Raw genomic sequence first — 26,338 nt, 5'->3', positions numbered from 1 at the left:
GATGTGCTGATACAAAAGACGTCTTACTCACTCGTGCAATGAGAGGTGCTGAGTGCTGGACAGATCACCGGCTCATCATGACCAGGCTCCAGGTGGAGGTACGCCCTGCTGTTCGTCTCCAAAGGTCAGGAAAGAAGAGGCTTGACTGTACCCGGCTAGAAAAGGCTGAGGTCCAGAACAATCTCCGCCTCTCTCTGGCTGAAAACCTGGAAGACATTGAGCTTCTCTTGAGCACGGATGATTCCATTGACAGGAAATGGTCTTCCGTGAGCTCCAGACTCTACAAGGCAGCATCCCAATCCATCGGTTACAAGAGCAGAAAACACCAGGACTGGTTCAATGACAACACAGGCACAATAACTTCCATACTCAAAGGCATGCATAAAGCACACAGTGCTGTCCTCAACAATCCCACATCAGCTACACTCCGGCAACAATGGCAAGCATCCAGGAGAGAGGTGCAGTCAAAATTGCGTGCCCTGCAGAATGAGTGGTGGATATCGAAGGCAAATGAAATACAATCCCATGCCAATAGAAATGATATGCACAACTTTTATGATGCAGTGAAAACCATCTACGGCCCAAGAAACTGCTCTGTCTCCCCCCTGAAGTCTGATGATGGTACCACCCTCATAAAGGACCAGAAACTCATCACAAAAAGATGGGCAGAACATTTTGAGACTCTTTTGAACCAGCCCTCCCCAACAGATCCCTCGATCTTGGATGAACTACCTGTCCGCCCCACCATCCAAGACCTTGACCTTTCACCAACCTTTGAAGAGGTTCACTGTGCAGTTAGGTCGCTGAAAAATAACAAGACCCCTGGCCCTGACAGTATCCCTGCAGAGATTTTTAAACAGGGAGGCTACCTCTGCACTTTTCCTGTTCATCTCACACGTATGGAAGAACGAAACTGTCCCTCAGCAGTGGAGGGATGCTAACATCATCTCCATATACAAAGGCAAAGGAGACAAGTCTCTCTGTGGCAACAGCCGTGGCATTTCACCACTGGCTGTTGCTGGAAAAGTCCTGGCCAAACTCATGTTACACAGGCTGGTAAAACACATCTCAGAGGAGCTGTTGCCTGAGTCACAGTGTGGGTTTAGGAGGAATAGGAGTACTGTGGACATGGTGTTCACAGCACGGCAACTCCAAGAGAAGTGCAGGGAGCAACATCAGAACCTCATAGCCTTCATCGACCTGTCAAAGGCTTTCGACACAGTCAACAGGGACATCCTATGGAACATCCTCCTGAAGTTTGGCTGTCCACGAAAGTTTGTCAACATCCTACAAAGATTTCACGTGGGGATGATGGCACGTGTGACCATTGGAGGCCAGTAATCCGAGCCCTTCAGGGTGTGCACCGGGGTACGTCAGGGGTGCATCCTTGCTCCAGTTCTCTTCAACATATTCCTCCTGTGTGTGACATTGCTGCTCCACAAGGAAATCAGGAAGGACAGTGGGGTTACTGTGGACTTCAGACTAGATGGAAACCTATTTAACATCCGTAGGCTCCAAGTGGTCACAAAAATTACATCGGAGCACATCATTGAGTTACAGTACGCAGATGACTGTGCAGTTGTGGCCCACACACCCGAGGCACTACAAGCTACCCTTGCAGCTGCTGCAAGGGCGTATGGTAGGCTGGGGCTCTCTATAAATGTGACAAAGACTGAAGTAGTATGCCAGTGGGCATCTACTCCTCCATCTCATTCACCAACCTTCAACATCTCCGACAAACCACTTGCAACAGTGGAATCCTTCAAATACCTGGGCAGCTTCCTCTCTGACGACTGCAGCATCGACAGGGAGATGCAAAACCGGATTAAACAAGCATCATCCTCTTTTGGCAGACTTAGGAGAAGGGTCTTTCAAAACAAAGACCTCAACCTCCACACCAAAATATCTGTCAACTTGGCAGTTGTCATCACGACTCTCCTCTACAGCTGTAAGGCGTGGACCCTGTACAGCCACCACCTCAGGATGCTTGAGGCCTTCCACATCAGATGCCTACAATGCATCCTGAGGATAACCTGGCGTGACCGAGTGCCCCATACTGAAATACTCCGCAAGACCAACTGCATCAGCATGGAGGCTACCGTCACCCAGCACCAACTTCGATGGCTCGGTCACGTCATCAGGATGCCAAAGGAGCGCTTACCGCGTAAAGTGCTGTATGGCCAGCTACATCTTGGCCACCGCTTGGCAGGGGGCCAGAAAAAACGGTACAAAGACCAGCTGAAGACCATCATAAAGAAGTGCGGCCTGAACTCGAGCCAGCTGGAAGACACTGCCGCCCAACGCTCCATCTGGCGGCAGCTCTGTCAACAAGGGGTGCAAAACCTCGAGAAGGACCGCGGTGATCGACGGACCAGAAGACGTCTGAAGAGACATGAAGCCAGTACCACACCTACACCCCCAGTCAGTGATTTCACCTGTTCTGTCTGCGGCAGACATTGTGGATCGCGGATAGGGCTTTACAGCCATAAGAAGACTCACAAGTGACAGAGGCAGGATTGTCATCATCGGACACGACAGACAACCTAAAGCAAGCAAGTTTCCTGTTTTATTTTGAAGTACTCACCTGTCTCGTCATCGACTGTTGTGTTTTCTGTTTTATTTTGAAAGTACTTGCCTGTCTTGTCGTTTTAGTTCCTGCTCCCGTGTCTCCTTCTCCTTCCTGTTTTCTCCATTCACCTATTTCCCATTTCCTCATCAGCTCCCTTGCCCCCGGTTTCCCTGCCAGATTGTCTTTGGTCATCCCTTCACACACTTCTTTCTAGTGTAAAGGCCTTTCCACACCGGGGAGGTGACGAATAAACAACACGAAAATGCATCAAAACTGTTCGTACGGCAGCGATACGAATTTGCGACAGAAAAACAGCTTTCTGTCGCAAACCCCCGCCCGTTTCCAGCCGGGTGCACTTTTTTTTTAATACAAGAAAAATGTACAGAACATGTTTGGGAATAAGTACAAAATTAAGGATGGAAATAAACCAACAATGGTAGAAATGATGGTACAGTACAACTGCGTGAACATCAGAATAATGAAAAATAAGACGATATTTTATGAACAAATCAAAAAGCACAAAAAAGAAAACCATTCATCCATCCAAGCCGCTTAACCCAACTGGGGTCGCGGGATGCTAGAGTCGATCCCAGCAGTCACTGGGCGGCAGGCGGGGAGACAGCCTGGACAGGCCGCCAGTCCATCACAGGGCCCACACATTTACACCTACGGACAATTTAGTACGGCCGAGTCACCTGACCTACATGTCTTAGGACTGTAGGAAGAAACCGGAGCACCCGGAGGAAAACCACGCCGACACGGGGAGAACATGCAAATTCCACCCAGAGGGAGTAAAAAAAAAAGAAAAATAGGGTAATTTGAAAGGAGCACAAGAGATCAAGGTAAGAGACTTTAAAATAGTGTGGCGAATTCTACTAGTGTTTCTGCCCCGAGGTTCATTCACATATTACCCACAATGCAACTGAGCGGTCGATGTTTTGGTTATGTTGTGGGATATGGAACATGTTAAAAACGGACATATCTGTAACAGATAGCGGTGATGTGGAGGAAGGTAATGGGGACGTTATGAGAGAAGCTAGATTAGATAACATGCTGCTTCCCACCATGAGGGTAAAGAGTAGGCAGGTAGATGGGGTCGCTTCGGTGGCCGGAAAAAGGGAAGAGCGAAGACCCATACAAGCTTGTGTCTGTTCTGACTTGTTTGACTTGCGGTCATTAAAAACTTACTTGTTAACACTGAAAGGGTGTCTAAGAAGTCCATTATTTAACCACGTCACAATAGCAAGGACTGAGACTGGGAACACTCCCTCCGTTGCGGTGCGCTGCGACAGGCTCTGGGTCGGCAAGGAAAGCTTGCCTTGCTACCGACCGCAAACTACGTACGCTACTCACATACTGATAGCCTGGTTGTGCGGAGTGGCTCCTCCGCACGTTGTCCTCCAGTTCATTGTCTTTTTGTGTCCTTGGTCATACAATACAGAGTGACAAGTATCAATGACCATGAGAAACACAGACAGTCAACCGGTCCGCCATTGTCATTAGGAGTTGTGACACGTGACATCGGTTCCGCGCAAAGCGATTGGTTGATGACTTTATTCGCGGCGGGAAAGCTCAGAAAAATCGACTTCTTACCGACTATAAGTGACGTCGCTTTTTCGCCCCGTCTTATTCGCGCTCTATGTGAAAGTCATCTTCTTTCGGCTTGTTCCCTCTTTCCCAGGGGTCGCCCCAGCGGATTTGATCGTTTCCATCGGTACCCTGTGAGGGCACAGCACCGATGGCGGTCTTGATTTGGCAAAATTTTACGTCGGATGCCCTTCCTGACACAACCGCCAACCCTATGGACCCGGGCACATGTAAAGCGTTGGATGCCGCCCCAGTATTCATGGACTTGCGCCCATGCCTGTCGTCATATGGGAATCCCTAAGTACAATCTTCGTAATTGTGGCCAAGTTCAGTGTGAAAGTACTCAAGACAAAAACAGCAGTTGGAGAAAATATTATAACGTGCATGGATAAGTAGACACGTTGGTCCTTGACTAACGGGTCGGACTCTTTAGTCGACTGGTTAACGTTGTCGCTTGCGGTGTAGTAGACACGGCTTCGCGTCCTGGCTGTGGATACGATCTCCCGGACAGCCTCCGAATTGAGAAGCCTCTCGCTGCGACGTTTGGGAAGCTCGTGGTCGACATCAAACCGCGCCCACATCCAAGTGTTCGTCACCATTGCGTCACTTCCTACTTGCGAAAACAGCCAGTCGTAGCGAGCGGCGGGTTTTTAAAAAAATCAAGAATTCGAGAAGTTCTACCATGGTGGTAAGTGAAAATTCCACCGTTGTAATATAATAACGATACTTTTCAGACATACTTCTATGATTTTATATGGTCGGTTATTTGTATCGTATTTTTTGTCCACGTTATTGTCGGGTAGTTCTAGCCTAGCTCCTAGCTTTTAGCTGCTGAAGTAACGCTATGGTAGGTGCTAGCATGGTAAAAAAAAAAAAAGAGAAGGTGCTAGCATGGTAATGGTGCGCGTTGTGTAATTTATATCATGTACTATTAGGTCCGTTGTGTGAAGTTAACATCACATCAAGTTTGTCTGGAGAAATTATGCATGGTGTATGGCCAACAGTGCGAACTCAAACAACAGTTCGCCCTGGCCAAAAAGTTAGCTAGTGCTATGGGTTTCTAGTGTCACATCAATATTTAGTTAGCGGTGTTCAGAATCACAGTTTCCCATACTACAATTAGGTTATTTGCATTTAGCTAGTATGATACAACACAACAATGACAACGTTGGTAACAAAATAGTACGCTGCATTGCTGTGTTATTGTCTTCGTGTACAAAATAATGCATTTCTTGCATATGATTATAATTAATTCCTCAGACTGCAGGCGTATTTTTGATGCACAGAAAACACCCTGCCTAGTAGACCTAGTGTGCATAGGTTTTTGATATATAAAGGGTCTTTATCCGAGCTGGTAAAAGACAAGCTTAATGTCCCCGTGTACAACAAAGTAAGATAAACATGTTTTTCAGCATCCAACACACTTTCAGGGCAGTTCTGACAGCCATGCCTTTCTTCTGGACGGTGTTTACAAATGCCGCTGTTGTATCTACACCACAGACGAACTATACAAGATGTCACTCCATATTCAATTTCACAGCAGCCACGCAGTGGAACACAAAGGTAGGATTGTAGACATTGATATGGGTGGTTGTACATAATAAAACTATACAATTCTCTTTAGTATTTATAACTGGTGTTGTTGCTGTCTTGCAGGTTACCATATATGCAAATGTAATAGGCCCTGCAGATCCACAGCACATCCCTGGGGTTGAAAGCGCATGTGGAAGCGACTGTAAGTAGAGTATAGCTGATCTACATTTCTATGGATTTCTACACTTGGTTAGTTGACTCCATACTTGCAATTTACTCTTACCTCTGCTTTTCTTTCTTAAGATTGCCAACAGTTGCTTAGAACTCGTCTCTCACATGGCGCGGTGGATGGTGTGTGAAGGCATTTATTTACATTACATTGAATATTACGTATCTTCTAAACATAGTCATCAAGCTTTGTGTGTATATTTCACTCTTGTGTTGGCAGGGAAAGGATGTCTATGCAGCTGATGCCTATGTGGTTGCCACTTGGCATACACCACACTGCCAAAACCAATTTTTTGACCTACCTGTAAGCTTGTTTAATTTTCCCTATCTTGGTTGTCCATACCCTGTGTGACACATTTATGACTAGAAGTTTAATATTGAAAGCTGGTATAATAATTTCTAACATCATGCATCTGCTGTTATTTCTCTGTTTTATTATAGCACAGACATAAACAGTGCAATCATGTAGTAACAACTCATAATAAGGACGTGACGATTTGTTGTCATTATGTACTGATATTGGAGGCAGTCTAAATATCATTGATTGAGCAATTGAACTGTGGGAAGGGGGCTGTGTCCCTTATTTGCTTGATGATGACCTACAGACTGATGCAGAAAGAAAAGACATGCTGATTTTCCCTGTGTGGAAACCAGGACACTGGTTCCTCTGTGTGAGTCTTTATATGTATACACACACACTACCCTTTCACAGGTGTGTTTTTTGTTTGTTTGTTTGTTTTGCTTGATTTAGTGGAACAGAATGTTGTTGACTTTAGTGTTATAATATGGTCCTACCTCCTTCCTTCAAACTTGTCTCCAAAGCCACATATGATTCCTAGAACGGGAATGCACAATGCCTGTTGACATTTTGATAGACCTATTACATTGTTCAGAGTTTGACAGACCATTTGTTAGTATCAGAGTGTTCTGGGTGATTGAATAGGTTTTTACAGCCCTGCTGCACATTCCACAAATGACTGATATGTTTTATTTTGATGTTAGAGCATATAATTGATGGACTGTGATCGGGGTGTGAAGATTATGCGTAATGTGGAAAAAAATGACAAGCAAATATCTTCTACCCTTCCTTGTGGTAGACCTTAAGAACATGGAATGTAACGAGTACTGTAATATCTTGGTTGCCATTGACACTTTGTATGTCACAGCTCCTGATGCCAAAATGTTTCAGAGTATATCAGCTTAACTCATCTGACCCTAGTGGTTTCGGTGACGAGGAAGATTTAGGCGTATTCAGGTTTAATATTTCAGTAATTGGAACAGTTCAATGTTCCCTCTGGAATGCTGTTCAGGAGAAAAATAACCTTCACGTTCTGAAGGTCTGTTCTGATGTATTGTCCCTCTGCATGTTGTCAAAGTCATACAGTAGCTTAATTAGAGTTATTACAACAAAATAAATAAAAAAAACATTGGCCACCATCACTCATTGGCTGTTGTCTATGGCTTGAGGGATCGGTGTGGTTCTGTGATTCGTGGGGCAGTGAAGTGTTATTTACCTCATGTAACTAAAACTCGTCCATAATTCAATCTGAGGAAGTCAGGTCTTAGGCACCTTTCACCCCACATATTTTCAGCCCGCATTTCATGTCTCAGTTGCCTACTTTTCAATGATAAGTAGGCATCTATAAGAATCACCTGCACTTAGCTGCCCCAGTAGTTCCACTAAAGTTGAATTCGAGTTGTGTGCTATCTTCGCCTGCAGTGCCCTTCAGTTTGACAAAATACGTAAATAATGTTCTTATTATCTTCTGCAGCTCAATTGCGACATACACTCACTGGCCACTTTATTAGGTACACCTTGCTAGTACCGGGTTGGACCCCCTTTTGCCTTCAGAACTGCCTTAATCCTTCGTGGCATAGATTCAACAAGGTACTGGAAACATTCCTCAGAGAGTTTGGTCCATATTGACATGATAGCATCATGCAGTTGCTGCAGATTTGTCGGCTGCACATCCATGATGCGAATCTCCCGGTCCACCACATCCCAAAGGTGCTCTATTGGATTGAGATCTGGTGACTGTGGAGGCCATTTGAGTACAGTGAACTCATTGTCATGTTCAAGAAACCAGTCTGAGATGATTCGAGCTTTATGACATGGTGCGTTATCCTGCTGGAAGTAGCCATCAGAAGATGGGAACACTGTGGTCATAAAGGGATGGACATGGTCAGCAACAATACTCAGGTAGGCTGTGGCGTTGACACGATGCTCAATTGGTACTAAGGGGCCCAAAGTGTGCCAAGAAAATATCCCCCACACCATTACACCACCACCAGCAGCCTGAACCGTTGATACAAGGCAGGATGGATCCATGCTTTCATGTTGTTGACGCCAAATTCTGACCCTACCATCCGAATGTCGCAGCAGAAATCGAGACTCATCAGACCAGGCAACGTTTTTCCAATCTTCTATTGTCCAATTTTGGTGAGCCTGTGCGAATTGTAGCCTCAGTTTCCTGTTCTTAGCTGACAGGAGTGGCACCCGGTGTGGTCTTCTGCTGCTGTAGCCCATCTGCCTCAAGGTTCAACGTGTTGTGCGTTCAGAGATGCTCTTCTGCATACCTCGGTTGTAATGAGTGGTTATTTGAGTTACTGTTGCCTTTCTATCAGCTTGAACCAGTCTGGCCATTCTCCTCTGACCTCTGGCATCAACAAGGCATTTTCGCCCACAGAACTGCCGCTCACTGGATATTTTCTCTTTTTCGGACCATTCTCTGTAAACCCTAGAGATGGTTGTGCGTGAAAATCCCAGTAGATCAGCAGTTTGTGAAATACTCAGACCAGCCCGTCTGGCACCAACAACCATGCCACGTTCAAAGTCACTTAAATCACCTTTCTTCCCCATTCTGATGCTCGGTTTGAACTGCAGCAGATCGTCTTGACCATGTCTACATGCCTAAATGCATTGAGTTGCTGCCATGTGATTGGCTGATTAGAAATTTGCGTTAAGGAGCAGTTGGACAGGTGTGCCTAATAAAGTGGCCGGTGAGTGTATTTGTGCGCTTGCAACTAGAAGGTCATAAAAAACAAGGTACGGTAGTACTCAAGGCTTTTTCAAATGTTCAATCCTTGTGTGGTATTAGGTCATATTACCATATCTAATTTTTAATTTTCCAGGACATTCCAGGCCAGACTGACACCGGTGACTGTGGCGTTTTCATGATCATGGTCGGTTATGACTATGGGGCGGTTGTTTTAGTTTGGGTGCTATATTCTGATCTCTGACTCACCCAACCCTATTGGCATAACTTGTATTAATTGAAATATTCATATCTGTCTAGTGATTTTGTGTGTGTGTGTGTGTCTGTGTGTGTCTGTGTGTGTGTGTGTGTGTGTGTGTGTGTGTGTGTGTGTGTGGAGCAAAATACAAAAATGTGCTTGTAGAAATGTTCTTTTCTGACTTGCATCTGTATTTTACAGTACGGTCGTTATATGGCATTGGGTGGTCGTTTGACTTCAACCAGGTAAAGAACTTTGCTTTTTACTTTCTAGCTATTGCATAAATTTGAACTGTATTTTTGAAATTCTGTTTTATTTCATTTTTTGCCTGTATTTTAGCGGGACATTCCATGGTTGAGAAGGTGGTGGTGCCATGTAATTTTAGAAAACATGACACTTTCTACAAGGTATGCACTCACTACTCATACTTCAATTAAATGATGTCATGAACAGTCAGCCTATTTCTTTCTCGACTTCAGTCAACCCTTTCTTTCTCGACTTCGACCAGCTCTGCCTCAGACGTGCCTCCAGATCAAGACCAGGACCAGATGGATTGGAGAGTGGAAGAGGAATGGGAAGAGGAAGAGGCGGTGGAAGAGGAGGAGGCGTTGGAAATAATTGAATAACCTCTGTCACCGTGTGTTGTGTCTGTGTCTGATGTTGTGTAATCTGTCGGGAGTTTTGAAATGTTTCTGGTGTGACAGAGGAAGACGCAGAAGACAGGAAGAAATGGAAACGGATGATCCGCTGTGGCGACCCCTAACGGGAGCAGCCGAAAGTTGTAGTAGTAGATTTTAAATGTTCAATTTATTTTAAAAATGTTCAGTTGTGTGTGTGTGTTTGTTTGTTCCAATACATTGTTGATTGCACTGACGGTTTCCCCACACATTAAGGCTACAATTGGAACTTATTGGTACTGTACCATAAGCTTTAGGTAGCACAATACACAGTGCTCCATATATATTATAGCACTATAATAAAGTATTCATTGTAATGCCTGGGGCCTTCAACAGAGGAAGTAAGTGGAATAGGAATAATATTTTACATTTGGTCTACATGTAGACCTGTGTCAAATTTGATGGCAATGTCCATTTAATACAATGTTTTAATTTCTTAATACTCCGTCTAGGCTTACACGTTATGAGCAATATCAAGTTCGTTAGACAATAAGACGTAAATACAGCGTTTCTTCCATAGTAAGCGGTTACCTATAACAAATAGGCTACAGGAGTTGCCCTATACTCGTAAAAGATGCTATGCAACCCCGCACTTGCAGTTTGGATGAGGGACATGTCAAAGAACAGTATCGGCTAACACATTGTTAACAAAATAAAATACAACTTACAGATTAACTTTGTTACGCAACAACACAATGTGTCTCAATACATGGTTTATTTAATCAGTCCATGATGAATGCGCAGATCATGTGCAACAACGCGCTTATTGAATATTGCATATGGACAGGGTTTGACATCGGATGTGTATACGCAGATTAAGTGCAACAACGCACTTCCTGAATATTGCATGTGGGCAGGGTTTGGTGTGGGCGCGGTTTGATGTCCACCACGCCTTCCCGCAGGTCGCAACGAGTGGTACTTGCCCGAATTCGCTACAATAAATTGACGTGCGGATTAATCGCACGAGAAAAACCTTACCGGTGTGTAAAGGCCTCAAGTCTCAACTTTTGACAACTTGTTCTCTGGTTTTCGGATTTTTGCCTCCTCCCTGCCTGGATTTATTTGTTTTGATTAGTATTGATTACCTGGCTTTCCACTTTGCCTTTTTGAACTCTACTACCTCGTGTCCTGAGTCTTTCTCTGCATCTGAGTCGCTGTTCTACCCAGAAAACATTACAATAAAAGTGAATTATCAACGTTATATCGATACATTGGCCTGCTCTGTTATCTGTTTCACCATCTATGTATTTTCACCCTGCTCAAGGATTCGAACCCACAACTTTTTTTGTTATGATTTTTCAGACTTATTAACTTTGTCCTTGCCTTACATTAAGTGTAATTTTGAATGTAAAACCTGCACCCTGGGACTTGTAATGGCATTCATTCAGGTTCAAATCCAGAAAACTAACTGGGAGCTCCTTACCTCCACAGCATAGTGCAGGGATGAGCAGGCCGGGTGGAGCGACAGGTTTCCAAAGGGTTTGATACGCGGTTCCTGCCAGCCGCCGGCGGCGCTCCACTCTATGGTCAGCATGTGGTCGGTGAAGACTGTGCCGAACACGAGGCTGGACAGGTCCGGCTTGGTCTTCTGAGACGTGGATGGCTCAATTACCAGGTCGGCCGCCTAACGCAAAGAGAGGGCAGCGGAGACGATGGTGTATCAATAACATATTGTAACATGCATGGATAAGTAGACACGTTGGTCCTTGATTAATGGGTCGGACCCTTAAGTAGAGTGGTAAACGTTGTCGCTCGCGGTGTGGGAATCACGGGTTCGCGTCTCGGCTGTGGCGACGATCTCCCGGACTGCCTCTCGAATTTGCTACAATATACAGGCATTTTCAGAGAACCATTTTATGTTCATTCTGCGTTTGGTGTCCTACTTAGAAATTATTTCTTCAAATCGTAATTTGTGTCCTCCTGTCCCTGCTGAATCAAACCCCCTAAAACATATCTAATCACCTCTCTCCCAGGTTGTTATTCCTATTTATTTTCCCAGTACTTCTCTGTGTTCACAAGAATATAGTCCATGTTAATGCACGACTCCTTACCATTGGCTGCCTGTCATGTTGATAATGTACCAAGTGGCAAACAGGCTCTTGACGTCGGACCAAAATTGAAACAATATTTTCTAACATCGTTTATTATTTTAATTGTCATGATGTCTTGCTACTGAGAAATATGAAATATACAGGATAGAATTCAGTTTTTTCTCTTTTTAAAACGACTCCCTCGATCTTTTTTTCCACTGATACTCATGACGTCATAAATTTTACAAAAAGCCAGTCAGATCAAATCATCAAGATATCTACCCCGCCCACTCTCACCGCCAACCCTTGCTTGTGCTTGTCACTCAGAGGTCAGTTCATGAATATTAATGAGAACTAGACCACTCCCTCAGTGCTTGAGACAAATGAGAACAGTTATGGATAAAGGTATGAAAAAACACAATATCAGTCATTTACAAATAAAGAATTGTTGCTGAATGTTTTCTAATGCAGTATTCAAGGTTTTTAGTCGGATGGTTTAAAGGTCTACACAACACTCTTCTTCTTCTTCTTTCAGCTTGTTCCCCATTTCTCAGGGGTCGCCACAGTGGATTGTACAGTTTTCATCGGTACCCTATGAGGGCACAGCACCAATGGTGGCCGTTGCTAACCCGGGCCTCAGCCAATCCCGTATGGAGCCTCGACTGATCCGGTATGGTCTTGTCAATCTACATAATGATTTGGCAAAATTTTACGTCGGATGCCCTTCCTGACACAACCACTAACCCTATGGATGGGGGCACAGGTAAAACGCTGATCCAGGTCTACACAACACTGAAACAACATATTTTCACTGAATACTGACGTACTTGGACACATCCAAGGCAGACACATCAATTCTGGTCCTTATCTTGACATTTTACGCTGTGATGGCCTGACGGCCTATCCAGGGTGTCTCCCCGCCTGCCGCCCAATGACTGCTGGAATAGGCTCCAGCATCCCCACGACCCTGAGAGCAGGATAAGCAGTTACGATAATGGATGGATGGATGGATGGATCTTGACATTCTAGCGCAATCTAGATGATCTATATGCAAAGCAAGGAATCTAAGATAGGTGCTGCTTCTGCAGTTATAACTGTTATTACAACCATGGATTGTCATAGGCTTGGCTATGTGATGGGATACGAGTCACAACACCTAGCTATACCCTTCCACCTTCTACTATAAATAAACATTCATATGCCTCTGTTGAGGAGAGGAGTATTTGAGCAAGAGACATATTAAAAGAGAGCGAGAGAGAGAGAGTGGCTACAGACCGAAGTTACATATTATTATATTTTTCAGTAGTAGGAGTAGTATAATTTGATAGTTTTTTTTACATAGTTTTTGTTTGATTTTCTATAGTTTCTATATAGTTAAAATAGTTTTGTAGTTTATAGCAGAGGTTCCCAAACTTTTCAGACCATGTACTACTATGTACCAAACCAAATTTCCCAAGTGCCACATTCTGAAAGAGCCACCTCGCCTATGTAAGTCCACCCCAACTACTACTACTACTACTACTACGACTACTACTATGACTAGTAATACCAATAATACTAATAGTCTGAATCCAAGTCACAACCTGCGTTAATAGTTCACGCTATGTCGGACGTGACGTGACGTGATGTGGCTAAGCACAGGCAAATTTTATTTCTAAAATGTTCAAATGATTAACAACTAATTTTTACATCATTGTAATGTAATGTGATGTGCATTTGTAATAACTAGTCTGTAATAAAATGAAAAAAAAATTGGTTTTAAGTTAAGGACTTGGGCCAGTTGCAGTGCATTTGTTAGACCATCTAGCAAGACCCTTGCTACCACTATGGACAGCGCCACGTACCAGTTTGGAAATCACTGGTTTATAAAATCAGCCCTCTCTCTTCCCTCCATGGTTGCTGTTGACTGGAGAGTTGTCCAGAATAGACTGAGCTTTTCCTGATGTTAAAACAAACGGCGGGGTGTGGTTTGATACCTGCAGCCCATCCCAACATTTTCCCCAGATTCTGGCATTTTGTAAATCTCAGATGGGGCTGCGGTCTATCTAAACTGGGCATTTTTGTTGACCGTTAAGTGTGCTAGTTTAGGAGATGGTTTTCTCTATCCCTGAGTGAGTCTGACCACCAGAGGATTGTTATGGGCCTTGACATGTCAGACTATTTCACAGTCTGAGACCGGCGACGTAGGTCAAAAGTAATCTGCAGTGGCTCATCCTCGGGAGTAAGACTTTTACCAGGATAACAGCTAACAGACACAGTGCAACTATTCCACGGTTGTGGATATGCAAGGGATGAAAGTAAATGTATTGTTACAAATGTATAATACTACAATAATACAAATGCATTATTATGAAGATAAATAAATTGGAATAATGTGAAATGCTATTGATCCTCATTATAAAATTCTCTTTTAACTTGATCCTCCTCCACATTGAAGTCAGAACCGGAAGGTCACAACAGAGGAGCGCCCAGGGTCTGGTACGGTTTTAGGTTTTTGCTCTTAAATATTTTAGCAGTCAGATGAATTGCTATCGACAGACCATGACACAGACTCCTCAGCTCAAAGAAGTTGTCACTGCTCACAGGGACGGCACTGGCTCGGAGATAGGGCAGGTTGTCTGGTAACTGGAGGGTTGCCGGTTCGATCCTCAGCTCCTCCTTGCAAAAAAGTGAAGGTGTCTCTGAGCAGGACACCAAACAGTTAAACTGCTCCTGTGAGCTGGTTGTTAATTTGCATGGTTGACGCCGCCATTGTTGTGTGTGTGTGTGTGTGTGTGTGTGTGTGTGTGTTGTGGGGGGGGGGCATTCATTGATTGTAAAGTGGTTTGAGTGGCTGTTGCTATATATAATATGCAGTCCATTTATCACTCCACCACCACGCTGCCTCTATGGTGCTAACAATGGCTATGGGCTCAAATGTGTGACACCATATATTATATTATATTATATTACAGTATATTATAGTATAGTTATTATATTATAACCCAGCCACTGAGGATGCACAAGCCAGTGCATTCTAAGTGCCGGTCCCAAGCCCGGATAAATGGGGACGGTTGCATCAGGAAGGGCATCCGGCGTAAAATCTTTGCCAAATCAAATATGCAGATCATAAATAAGATTTACATACTGGATCCGTCGAGGCCTGGGTCAACAACGACTGCCACCAGTACTGTTAACCAGCAGGGTGCCGGTGGAAACTCTGCTACTGTTGGGCAAAGGAGAAGGAAAGGGGGAACGCATGTCCAGAGGCAGCGAGAGAGGAGGAAGGGTAGGAGTGTGGAGGTGAGTCGGAACTTTGAATGTTGGCACTATGACTGGTAAAGGGAGAGAGCTGGCTGATATGATGGAGAGAATGAAGGTAGGTATACTGTGTGCGCAAGAGACCAGGTGGAAGGGGAGTAAGGCCGGGATCATTGGAGATGGGTTCAAACTCTTCTAACATGGTGGGGATGTGAGGAGAATTGAGGTAGGGGTAATACGGAAGGAAGAGTATGTCAAGAGTGTTTTGGAGGTGAAGAGAGTGTCAGACAGAGTGATGAGTATGAAGCTGGAAATCGAAAGTGTATTGCTGAATTTTATCAGCGCATATGCCCTGCAAGTTGGGTGTAAGATGGAAGAGAAAGAAGAATTCTGGAGTGAGTTGGATGACGTGGTGGAGAGGGTACCCAAGGAGGAGAGAGTGGTGATTGAAGCAGACTTGAATGGACATGTTAGTGAAGGGAACAGAGGTGATGAGGAGGTGATGGGTAGGTATGGTATCAAGGAGAGAAATGTGGAAGGACAGATGGTGGTGGATTTTGAGAAAAGGATGGAAATGGCTGTGGTGAATACGTATTTCAAGAAGAGGGAGGAACACAGGGTGACGTACAAGAGTGGAGGAAAGTACACACAGGTGGACTATATCTTACGTAGAAGGCGCGATCTAAAAGGGATTAGAGACTGCAAGGTGTTGACAGGGGAGAATGTAGCTGGGCAGCATCGGATGGTGGTCTTTAGGGTGACTTTGGAGACCAAGAAGAGGAAGCGAGTGAAGGCAGAGCCGAAGGTCAAATGGTGGAAGTTGGAGAAGGAAGACTGGGTCTGTTGTGTGGAGTTCAGGCAGGAGTTAAGACAGGCACTGGCTGGTATTGAAGAGTTGCTGGATGGCTGGGCAACCACTGCAGAAATAGTGAGGGAGACAGCTAGGAAGGTACTTGGTGTGTCATCAGGACAGAGGAAGGAAGACAAGGAGACTTGGTGGTGGAATGAGGAAGTACATCAAATTATACAGAGGAAGAGGTTGGCAAAGAAGAAGTGGGATAGTTAGAGAGATGAAGAAAGTAGACAGGAGTACAAGGAGATGCAGCGTAAAGCAAAGAGAGAGGTGGCAAAGGCAAAGGAAAAGGCGTATGGTGAGTTGTATGACAGGTTAGACACTAAGGAAGGAGAAAAAGACGTGTACCGATTGGCTAGACAGAGGGAGCGAGCTGTGAAGGATGTGCAGCAAGTTAGAGAAATCAAGGATAGAGATGGAAATGTGCTGACAAGCGAGGAGAGTGTGCTAAGAAGGAGGAAGGAGTACTTTGAGGGGCTGATGAATTAAGAAAATGAGAGAGAGAGAAGGATGGATGATGTAGGGATAGTGAATCAGGAAGTTCAGTGGATTAGCAAGGAGGAAGTGAGGGCAGCTATGAAGAGGATGAAGAGTGGAAAGGCAGTTGGTCCTGATGACATACCTGTGGAGGCATGGAGATGTTTAGGAAAGATGGCAGAGGGGTTTTTAACTAGATTGTTCAACACAATCTTGGAAAGCGAGAGGATGCTTGAGGAGTAGAGAAGAAGCATACTTGTACCAATTTTCAAGTACAAGGGTGATGTGCAGAACTGTAGCAACTACAGAGGTATAAAGTTGGTCAGCCACAGCATGAAGATATGGGAAAGAGTAGTGGAAGCTAGGTTAAGAGGAGAGGTGAGGATCAGCAAGTAGCAGTATGTCCAAAGGAATTGAATCACGGATATATACCAAGTCCAGTTGCACTCGATTCAATTCCTTTGGATAACCATGACCTGGATGAATGAGAACATTCACAGACAAGCAGCAGTATGGTTTCATGCCGCGAAAGAGCACTACAGATGCGATGTTTACTCTAGTGTGTTGACTGAGAAGTATAGAGAAGGCCAGAAGGAGTTATACTGTGTCTGTGTGGATTTAGAGAAAGCATATGACAGGGTGCCGAGAGAGGAGGTGTATTATTGTATGAGCAAGTCGGGAGTTTCAGAGAAGTATGTAGGAGTGGTGCAGGATATGTATGAGGGAAGTGTGACAGTGGTGAGAGGTCTTCGGTTGGAATGACAGATGGGTTCAAGGTGGAGGTGGGATTACATCAAGGATCGGCTCTGAGCCCTTTCTTGTTTGCAATGGTGATGCACAGGTTGACGGACAAATCAGGCAGGAGTCTCCATGGACTATGATGTTCACGGATGACATTGTGATCTGTAGAGAGAGTAGGGTGCAAGTTCAGAAGAGCCTGGAGTTGTGGAGGTATGCACTGGAGAGAAGAGGAATGAAAGTCAGTAGGAGCAAGACAGAATACCTATGCGTGAATGAGAGGGAGGACAGGGGAATGGTCAGGATGCAAGCAGTGGAGGTGAAGAAGGCATATGAGTTTAAATACTTGGGGTCAACTGTCCAAAGTAACGGGGAGTGCAGGAGAGAGGTGAAGAAGAGAGTGCAGGCAGGGTGGAGTGGGTGGAGAAGAGTGTCAGGAGTGATTTGCAACAGAAGGGTGCCAGCAAGAGCTAAAGGGAAGGTTTACAAGATAGTTGTGAGACCAGCTATGTTATATGGTTTGGAGACAGTGGCACTGATCAAAAGACAGGAGGTGGAGCTGGAGGTGGCAGAGTTGAAGATGCTAAGATTTTCACTGAGAGTGATGAAGAAGGACAGGATTAGGAACGATTATATTAGAGGGACCGCTCAAGTTGGATGGTTTGGAGACAAAGCAAGAGAGGCAAGATTGAGATGGCTTGGACATGTGTGGAGGAGAGATGCTGGGTATATTGGGAGAAGGATGCTGAATATGGAGCTGCCAGGGAAGAGGAAAAGAGGAAGGCTAAAGAGGAGGTTTATGGATGTGGTGAGGGAAGACATGCAGGTGGCTGGTGTGACAGAGGAAGATGCAGAGGACAGGAGGAGGTGGAAACGGATGATCCGCTGTGGCGACCCCTAACGGGAACAGCCGAAAGTAGTAGTAGTAGTAGATATTATATTATATTATATTATGTCATATTATGTCATATTATATTATATTATATTATATTACATTACATTATATTATTGACTTCACACATCATGAAGACTTTGGAAAGACTCATCCTAGAGCAGCTTCAGCCCACGGTCAAGCCACACTTAGACCCCCTCCAGTTCGCCTACCAACCCCGACTAGGAGTTGAGGATGCCATCATTTTCCTGCTTAACCATGCCTATGTCCACCTGGATAAGCCAGCAAGCTCTGTGAGAGTCATGTTCTTTGACTTTTCCAGTGCCTTCAACACCATCCGGCCAGCTCTACTGGGTGTGAAGCTGACAGCAATGCAGGTAGATGCCCCCCTTGTGTCCTGGATTGTTGACTACCTTACTGGTAGACCACAGTATGTGTGCGCGCAACACTGTGCGTCAGACAGAGTGGTCAGCAACACAGGTACTCTGCAGGGGACAGTCCTGTCTCCCTTCCTTTTCACCCTCTACACCACATACTTCAACTACCACACAGAGTCCTGCCATCTTCAGAAGTTCTCTGATGACTCTGCTATAGTCGGATGCATCAGTAATGGCGAGGAGGCCGAGTACAGAGCTGTGGTGGGAAACTTTGTCACGTGGTGTGAGCAGAACAATCTGCAGCTCAACGTGACAAAGACAAAGGAGCTAGTTGTTGACCTGAGGAGGGACATGACACCAGTGACCCCTGTCTCCATTCAGGGGGTCAGTGTGGACACTGTGGAATACTATAAGTACCTGGGGGTGTATATAGACAATAAACTGGACTGGGCTAAGAACACTGACGCCCTCTACAAGAAGGGACAGAGCCGTCTCTACTTTTTGAGGAGGCTGAGGTCCTTCAACATCTGCCAGACAATGCTCAGGATGTGGCATGAGTCTGTGGTGGCCAGTGCTCTCCTGTTTGCTGTTGTGTGTTGGGGCAGCAGGTTGAGGGTAGCGGATGCAAACAGGCTCAATAAACTGATCCGTGAAGTTGGGGTGGTGGAACTGGATTCTGTGGCGGCAGTTTCTGAGAGGAGGACGCTGTTGAAATTACGTGCCATCATGGACTGTCTCCCACCCACTCCATGACATGGTGGTTGGCCACAGGAGTACTTTTAGTAAAAGACTCATTCTACCGAAAAGCACCACAGAGCGCCACAGGAGGTCATTCCTGCCTGCGGCCATCAAACTTTACAACTCCCCCCTCAGACTCAGACTGTCAGACACTGAGTTAATGGTCATTGGATTGGCCCTGTCGGGTTTTGTTTGTGTTGTTTTGTGCTGCTTGTTGTGTGCTGTGGTAGTACAGTATAGATAGGGTGTTATGTGCACCATGCTTGTTGATATATTTTGCTCTTATTTCTTTTTCTTATTTATCTTTTATTTCTGTTTGTTTCTGTTTCTATTTTCTTATCTTGTATCTTGTTAGTTTTTAGTTATTAGAGCGTGAGTGTCTGTAATAGAACTCAATTTCCCCTCGGGGATAAATAAAGTATTCTGATTCTGATTCAGATATATTATATTATATTATCCATCCATCCACCCATCCATTATCTGAACTGCTTATCCTGCTCTCAGGGTTGCAGGGATGCTGGAGCCTATTCCAGCAGTCATTGGGCAGCAGGTGGGGAGACACCCTGGACAGGCTGCCAGGCCATCACAGGGCCCACACACACATATATACACACACACACACACACACACACACACACACACACACACACACACACACACACACATTCATACGGATGGACAATTTAGTATGGCTGATTCACCTGACCTACATGTCTTTGGACTGTGGGAGGAAACCGGAGCACCCAGAGGAAACCCATGCAGACACAGGGAGAACATGCAAACTCCAGACAGAGGACGACCCAGGACAACCCACCAAGGTTGGACTACCCCGGGTCTCGAACCCAGGACCTTCTTGCTGTGTTGCGACTGCGCTAACATATCACATTATATTATATTGACTAGATAGCTGCCCATTGGGCCCTGATCTGTATGGACTGCTAGTTTGAAAAACTAAATTCTGCAAATTCTGAACCTGCTGTTGAACACACGATACCCCCCCCCCACGTCACTCAATCAGTTCTCTGTTCTGATTGGTTGTGGTTCGGATTAAAATGATGCTGTTAGCTCCTCCCTCATGTTGCAGAAGGTTGCTTGCATCGTAATCCCAGATTACAGAGCCTGAGAAGTGGCGAGTGACCACTGCACCGCACTGACTGACAATGTAACCAGATTACACAACACACTTTTATTTTTCATCTCGTAGAAATGTCACACTTGGAAAAAAAATTGGACGCAGCACGCACGGGAAGACCTCAGTTAAATTGCAAGTCACATCAACACAGTTGTAGCCTGGGCACAGCTTCAACAGCAAAGGGCCAGTGTCGTCAGACAAGTGAGCCATAATCCAGCCTCACTCTTACCTGTCTCCCTCAGTTCACATACAGTCCAGCCAGCATTTCACCAGGATTAAGAGGCTAAAAATATGCACGTCTGTACATCCACCGGTCGACTAATGTTTAAGAGACGTAGGCCCTGAGTGGGAATCTGGCGCCAAGGTTTTGAAGTCTCAAATACTTGAAGCTTGCACTCAGTTGACACAAGCGCTCCAGGCAAGAAAAAAAAAATCATGTGCAAACATTTCTTGCTTTTGTTGGTGAATCAGGTGGTCTGTCTATGTCTATTTGTAGACGTTAAAGATTCCAATTACGGGGTAATCTTTGTCTAGGTTGACGAAACACACACCTGCATACATACACAGATACTGATAAAGACAGATACCAAGACAAACAAGCATGCATGCTATACATTAACACATATATAAATAAGCACATACAAACATGCCACAAGGCCAGGGTTTGACGACATTGTTATGACCATACCATGAAATGACATGTCAGTCGTATCACAAAGGAGTCCCTGTTGTCTTCCAATTATCAGAGTGACTAACAGGTTTTACTTGATTCATTGTGTGTGTGTGTGTGTGTGTGTGTGTGTGTGTGTGTGTGTGTGTGTGTGTGTGTGTGTGTGTGTGTGTGTGTGTGTGTGTGTGTGTGTGTGTGTGTGTGTGTGTGTATGTGTATGTGTGGTGTTCACATATGTCTGACCTAATTGCTACCCGAGCCTGTTGTCTGCTTCTCAGGCTGCCAGGGTCAGAGACCAATCAAAGCCCCGGCGACTTTGCATGACCTGGGAAAGTGGATTCTCCCCCAGCAGACCACAAAGCACCTCCCCGTGCCCTCAGAGGAGGAGGAGGAGGCGCTAAAACAGGTGGAGGAGAATGAGTAAGAAGAGGGAAGTGGGCCTAAATGGCATCCTTAATTAAAGGGACCTGCAATGCACACAAAATAAAAATGGGGACCATTTTGGTAGAGGGGAACTTGGGTACCTGACAGCCACATCAGCAACTTTAGAGGACGCTGATCGACGGAAGCGTCGCTGAAGTTGACAGCCAATCTACTCAGAGCGATCCGAGAGCCGGGATTTCTGTTGGATTAGCTTTCTATCTGTTTGCTGTCACAGCGAGGAGACGGCGACCCAGAGGGGTCCGTGTGGACTGCAGCCGGCACCATGAGGACAAGATGAACTGCTTGCTCAGCTCACGTTGAGCGACCAGGGGGGATTTTTACATGTCAGGAGACCAAGGAGACATCAAGATGCTGCAGCCGGAGTGCATACTGAGGGTAGGTGCCTAGGTTTCGTCTCATGTGCATCAGGGAGAGCTGCTGTTCAAAAGACAGATCAGACCTCTCCTGACCTCTGTTATTGTTCTACAACATTGCATATATAATCAACCAGTTTGACACCTGACACAAAAAAAAATGTCCTGCAAGGCCAGACAAACACACGGCGGCACTTTAACACTGGAATAGCTGTCTAGAGTAGACCCGCACATTTCTGCCTTCGCGCACATCTCACAGCAGTGACATGAAAATCTCAGTTTGTCCTCATCTCAGTGAGATTATATACAATACCTTGAAGCTGTGCACAACATTGTCATCCATATGAGGGGTGGATGCGTCAGCATCAACACATCCCTGAAGGAAAGGGAACACATTTGAACAAGAGTTACAATGACACAAGATCATACAATGAATTAACAAAATTCTAAGAGTTTATCGTGTGGACTGTAGGGGTGCAAGAGAAGTGTCATTCCACATTTCTCAGAACCAAACAGTGGTTGTTTTTTTACTACAACTACAAATTGAACGGGGGGGGGGGCAGGAAATTATAGTCGTTGCCTGTGGTTGAATAATGAATGTGGGAAAGAATCGTACTGAGGAGTGCAGAGGGTGCAGCCAGGGTGCAGAGTGCAGCACATTTAACACAACCCCACAGACACGTTTAATATCAAAAGAAGAAACAGGTGATGACACTTCCCCGGGATTTCCCCTTTGCAGATACTCCTCACGAGTAGCGTACTGCAATAACTGTGGTACGCTCCTCATAAGGAGGAGGCTACATCGTTGTTCAGGCTATCGGTTTGAGAAAACACGTTGCAATACGCGAAGCAAACGGACGTGGACACAAATAGGCCATGTGAACGCATTACGTCACCCACCGCTCCACGAGCAAACGATATCATGTGTTAGCGCGCCTGGACATGACAGTGGCTGTTATCAAATATTTTTCATTCATTTATTTTTTTTAAACCCAGATAGCTCCAAAACGTGAATAGAAATAAAGAAACGCATCGTTTACGGTCTATAAAACAAAAACCCGGCGTACAACAAGGGCATCTGTAATCGCGTCTGTCTGCGAGACGACAGATTAAAGCACAAACTGCGTCACCAATATTAATCCTACATATAGCTGTCAAAGGTAGGCTGGTCCATAACGTGAAGGACGGTACAGTATGGATCAATATTCATTAACGGGGTTTAGAGAGGAGGGTGGTTTTGCCCCCCTCCTTTACCTTCAGAGCCGATGAGGGCACGTCTGGAGCGCTCGCCATGATGAAGAGTTGTGATGGCCAAATCGCGCTTTGCCGGCTCGCGCAAGACAGAGTAAACCGCTTACAGATTAAACATTTGTTGCGTTCATTTGTCGGCGTGTAATGATACTGTGCTCCTCGGCGTTAATGTTTGATTGACGTCCCCCGGGTCTTCATTGTGTTTTAGCGCACCGACCGCTTAACTTGACGCGGCCAAATATTGAGTACGATATGGATAACGCAGTCATGCGTAAAAGCCACATTACCGGTAGTTATATATATATATATATATATATATAAAACTACCATTCATCCCATTCATTGCACAATAATGGTTTAATAACTTTACTCTAAATTAAACGTGTTATACCTGTTAGGACCCCCCCCTCTCTGTCTTTCACTGTTTGCAAAGTTATCCATTGCAGTTTGCTGTCACTCCCGGTGTCGTTGATGTTTTGCGGCACACCACCGTCCGTTAGACAACAAGCGTTTCCAGTTTTATGAAACTTTTATATTGCCCGAATGAAAGAGGAGCATGTCGGTCCCTTTTCTATTAAAGATTCATTTTCTGTCGTGTTCGTTTGCTATTCAAGACACGCAAAAGGCACAAGAGAGCTGAGACAGCAATTAACTTAATTCGACAGAAGAGTCGTTCCGCAGACAATGCTCTAATTGAGGCAGGCCGTCGGAGTAGGCTAATCAGAATATTTTCGCTGTAACTAATATGAACCCGAAATGACGTAAGCTGTCGTGCCAAATTTTGCATCCCCAGAGGAACAAGTATATCCGTGGCGTCACGGGAAGGCGGGCGTTGTTTCTTTTCACAAATAATTGATTTTTTTTTTTGGTCAACTTTTTTTTAAAATTGTTTTTAGTTTATCAACACAGTTTTACAATCGAATTACACTGCCAAAATCTGGGTAATAATAACCTGACGAGAAAAACGCTTGCTCTTTGGGTGGGCTATGTTAGCCTGACTTTGTTTGCAGAAACCATAAAACAACGTTTTTAATCACAATAGAGGGGGAAAATATAATAATAATAATAATAATCTCCGTGTTGCTATATTCTCATGTGAAATTTAACTGAAGGCGCGTACCACTGTTGCCGCGACACCACTGGATGCATATAATTTGGGGGATACCAGATTTGGCGCCACAGGGCGCAGCCTCGTACCGGTGGGTGTCATGACACGGCGGGTCCAGGCGGGGGAGATGTTGGCCCGCTTTTCCCGTCGTCCCTTTTTTTAAAACACCGGCGCACATCTCCTTCATGCGGACCATGCGTCAGGACACCTGCCAGCGTTACAACGTGGAGTACCTTTTCCCGTAGAAACTTGAGGAAAAAAAGGTAACAAGTTTTATTCTCCGTTTTAGCCGATTAGGAATGAGAGCAACGAAGAAACTAAATGACGAAGCGTTAGATTTAGCTGGAGCTGATTTGGGAGGAGTGTGCGAACAAACCTCTTGCTCAGGTGCATGTTATTGGCATTGACGCTTTGGCTTCTTCGGCTAAAATGTTTTTAATGATTCACTTCAAGTAATCCGAAGCGACAATTACTCGTTAAAGAGAGTCATACTGTGTTTTTTAGGGTTAGGCTAGTGTAAAACAAGCCATGCTTTGATAAAAAAAAGAGTTGACGTTTAACGAGGCTAATTTGCACAGCTGCACTTGACTCGCTTAAACTGAAGTTGCTGTTTATCAGAGTGTGAAATTGGCCTCGAATCGTCTACTGTTGTTCTTATAAGTCTGATCTAACCTTGTGTGAATTGATTGTGCGGCCGATTTGATTTTTGGGGTGTTCCCGGCGTGAGATGAAGTGGATTTGTCGCATTTTCAATACATAACGCCATCCATTCATTCATCAAACCATCCTTCATCCTCCGACTATCCAGCGTGCCTTGCTCTCCCACGCAGTGATTCAGTGGCTAAATGAAATTCAGCCAGCCAGAACCGGCTCACGGTCGGTGCTCTAATAGACTTGTTTGGTTTCTATTTATTTATTTTTGTTGCCTCAAATAGTTCAAACTGTGTGCCTAAGTGGCCTTGTGCAGGTCTACCCCCATTCCAGCTGCAGAGCCACATTTCTGCAACTCCTGCAGGCCTACAATACACCTAACAGAAAATAACATCTCACACACGTTGGCTATGTAATGCCACACTATCTATCAGATGCTGGTTTTTTTTATTAGTGTTTTGTTTCACAAGATAATCCTCACTGAGATGAAGGCTCAGGGCGGCGTCATGGCTAACCAAAGCTGCTCACCAATGACTTAAAACAATGTATGAAGTAAAAATGCGGTTTATTATATATATTTTTTGCAATTAAGCAATTAAGCAGGCTCTTATTTAGGCTAATAAACTAAACAAAGCATCTCCTTGTCGAGCATGTAACAAGAGCCTTCATTATTGCTTTAAAATCATCAAGGGAGACGTCTATATATATATATATACACTACCGTTCAAAAGTTTGGGATCACATTGAAATGTCCATATTTTTGAAGGAAAAGCACTGTACTTTTCAATGAAGATAACTTTAAACTAGTCTTAACTTTAAAGAAATACACTCTATACATTGCTAATGTGGTAAATGACTATTCTAGCTGCAAATGTCTGGTTTTTGGTGCAATATCTACATAGGTGTATAGAGGCCCATTTCAAGCAACTATCACTCCAGTGTTCTAATGGTACAATGTGTTTGCTCATTGGCTCAGAAGGCTAATTGATGATTAGAAAACCCTTGTGAATCATGTTCACACATCTGAAAACAGTTTAGCTCGTTACAGAAGCTACAAAACTGACCTTCCTTTGAGCAGATTGAGTTTCTGGAGCATCACATTTGTGGGGTCAATTAAACGCTCAAAATGGCCAGAAAAAGAGAACTTTCATCTGAAACTCGACAGTCTATTCTTGTTCTTAGAAATTAAGGCTATTCCATGCGAGAAATTGCTAAGAAATTGAAGATATCCTACACCGGTGTGTACTACTCCCTTCAGAGGACAGCACAAACAGGCTCTAACCAGAGTAGAAAAAGAAGTGGGAGGCCGCGTTGCACAACTGAGCAAGAAGATAAGTACATTAGAGTCTCTAGTTTGAGAAACAGACGCCTCACAGGTCCCCAACTGGCATCTTCATTAAATAGTACCCGCAAAACACCAGTGTCAACATCTACAGTGAAGAGGCGGCTGCGGGATTCTGGGCTTCAGGGCAGAGTGGCAAAGAAAAAGCCATATCTGAGACTGACCAATAAAAGAAAAAGATTAAGATGGGCAAAAGAACACAGACATTGGACAG

The 26,338-nt window shown here is 44.7% G+C and overlaps 1 protein-coding gene across 1 annotated transcript in view; it reads right to left on the bottom strand.

Annotated features, from left to right (window-relative positions):
- bcat1 (branched chain amino-acid transaminase 1, cytosolic) overlaps nt 1-11,482 on the bottom strand; it is a 43,023-nt gene extending 31,541 nt beyond the window's left edge. The window contains exon 1 of the mRNA XM_056276695.1: nt 11,252-11,482. Within this exon, the coding sequence (XP_056132670.1) occupies nt 11,252-11,362 (111 nt within the window). The 5' untranslated portion in view covers nt 11,363-11,482. The remainder of the gene's footprint in view (nt 1-11,251) is intronic.
- Nucleotides 11,483-26,338: the final 14,856 nt, after the last annotated feature.

Source organism: Lampris incognitus, chromosome 3, assembly GCF_029633865.1.
Source record: "Lampris incognitus isolate fLamInc1 chromosome 3, fLamInc1.hap2, whole genome shotgun sequence".
Classification (NCBI taxonomy): domain Eukaryota; kingdom Metazoa; phylum Chordata; class Actinopteri; order Lampriformes; family Lampridae; genus Lampris; species Lampris incognitus.
This window is presented reverse-complemented; position numbering and strand designations above follow the sequence as displayed.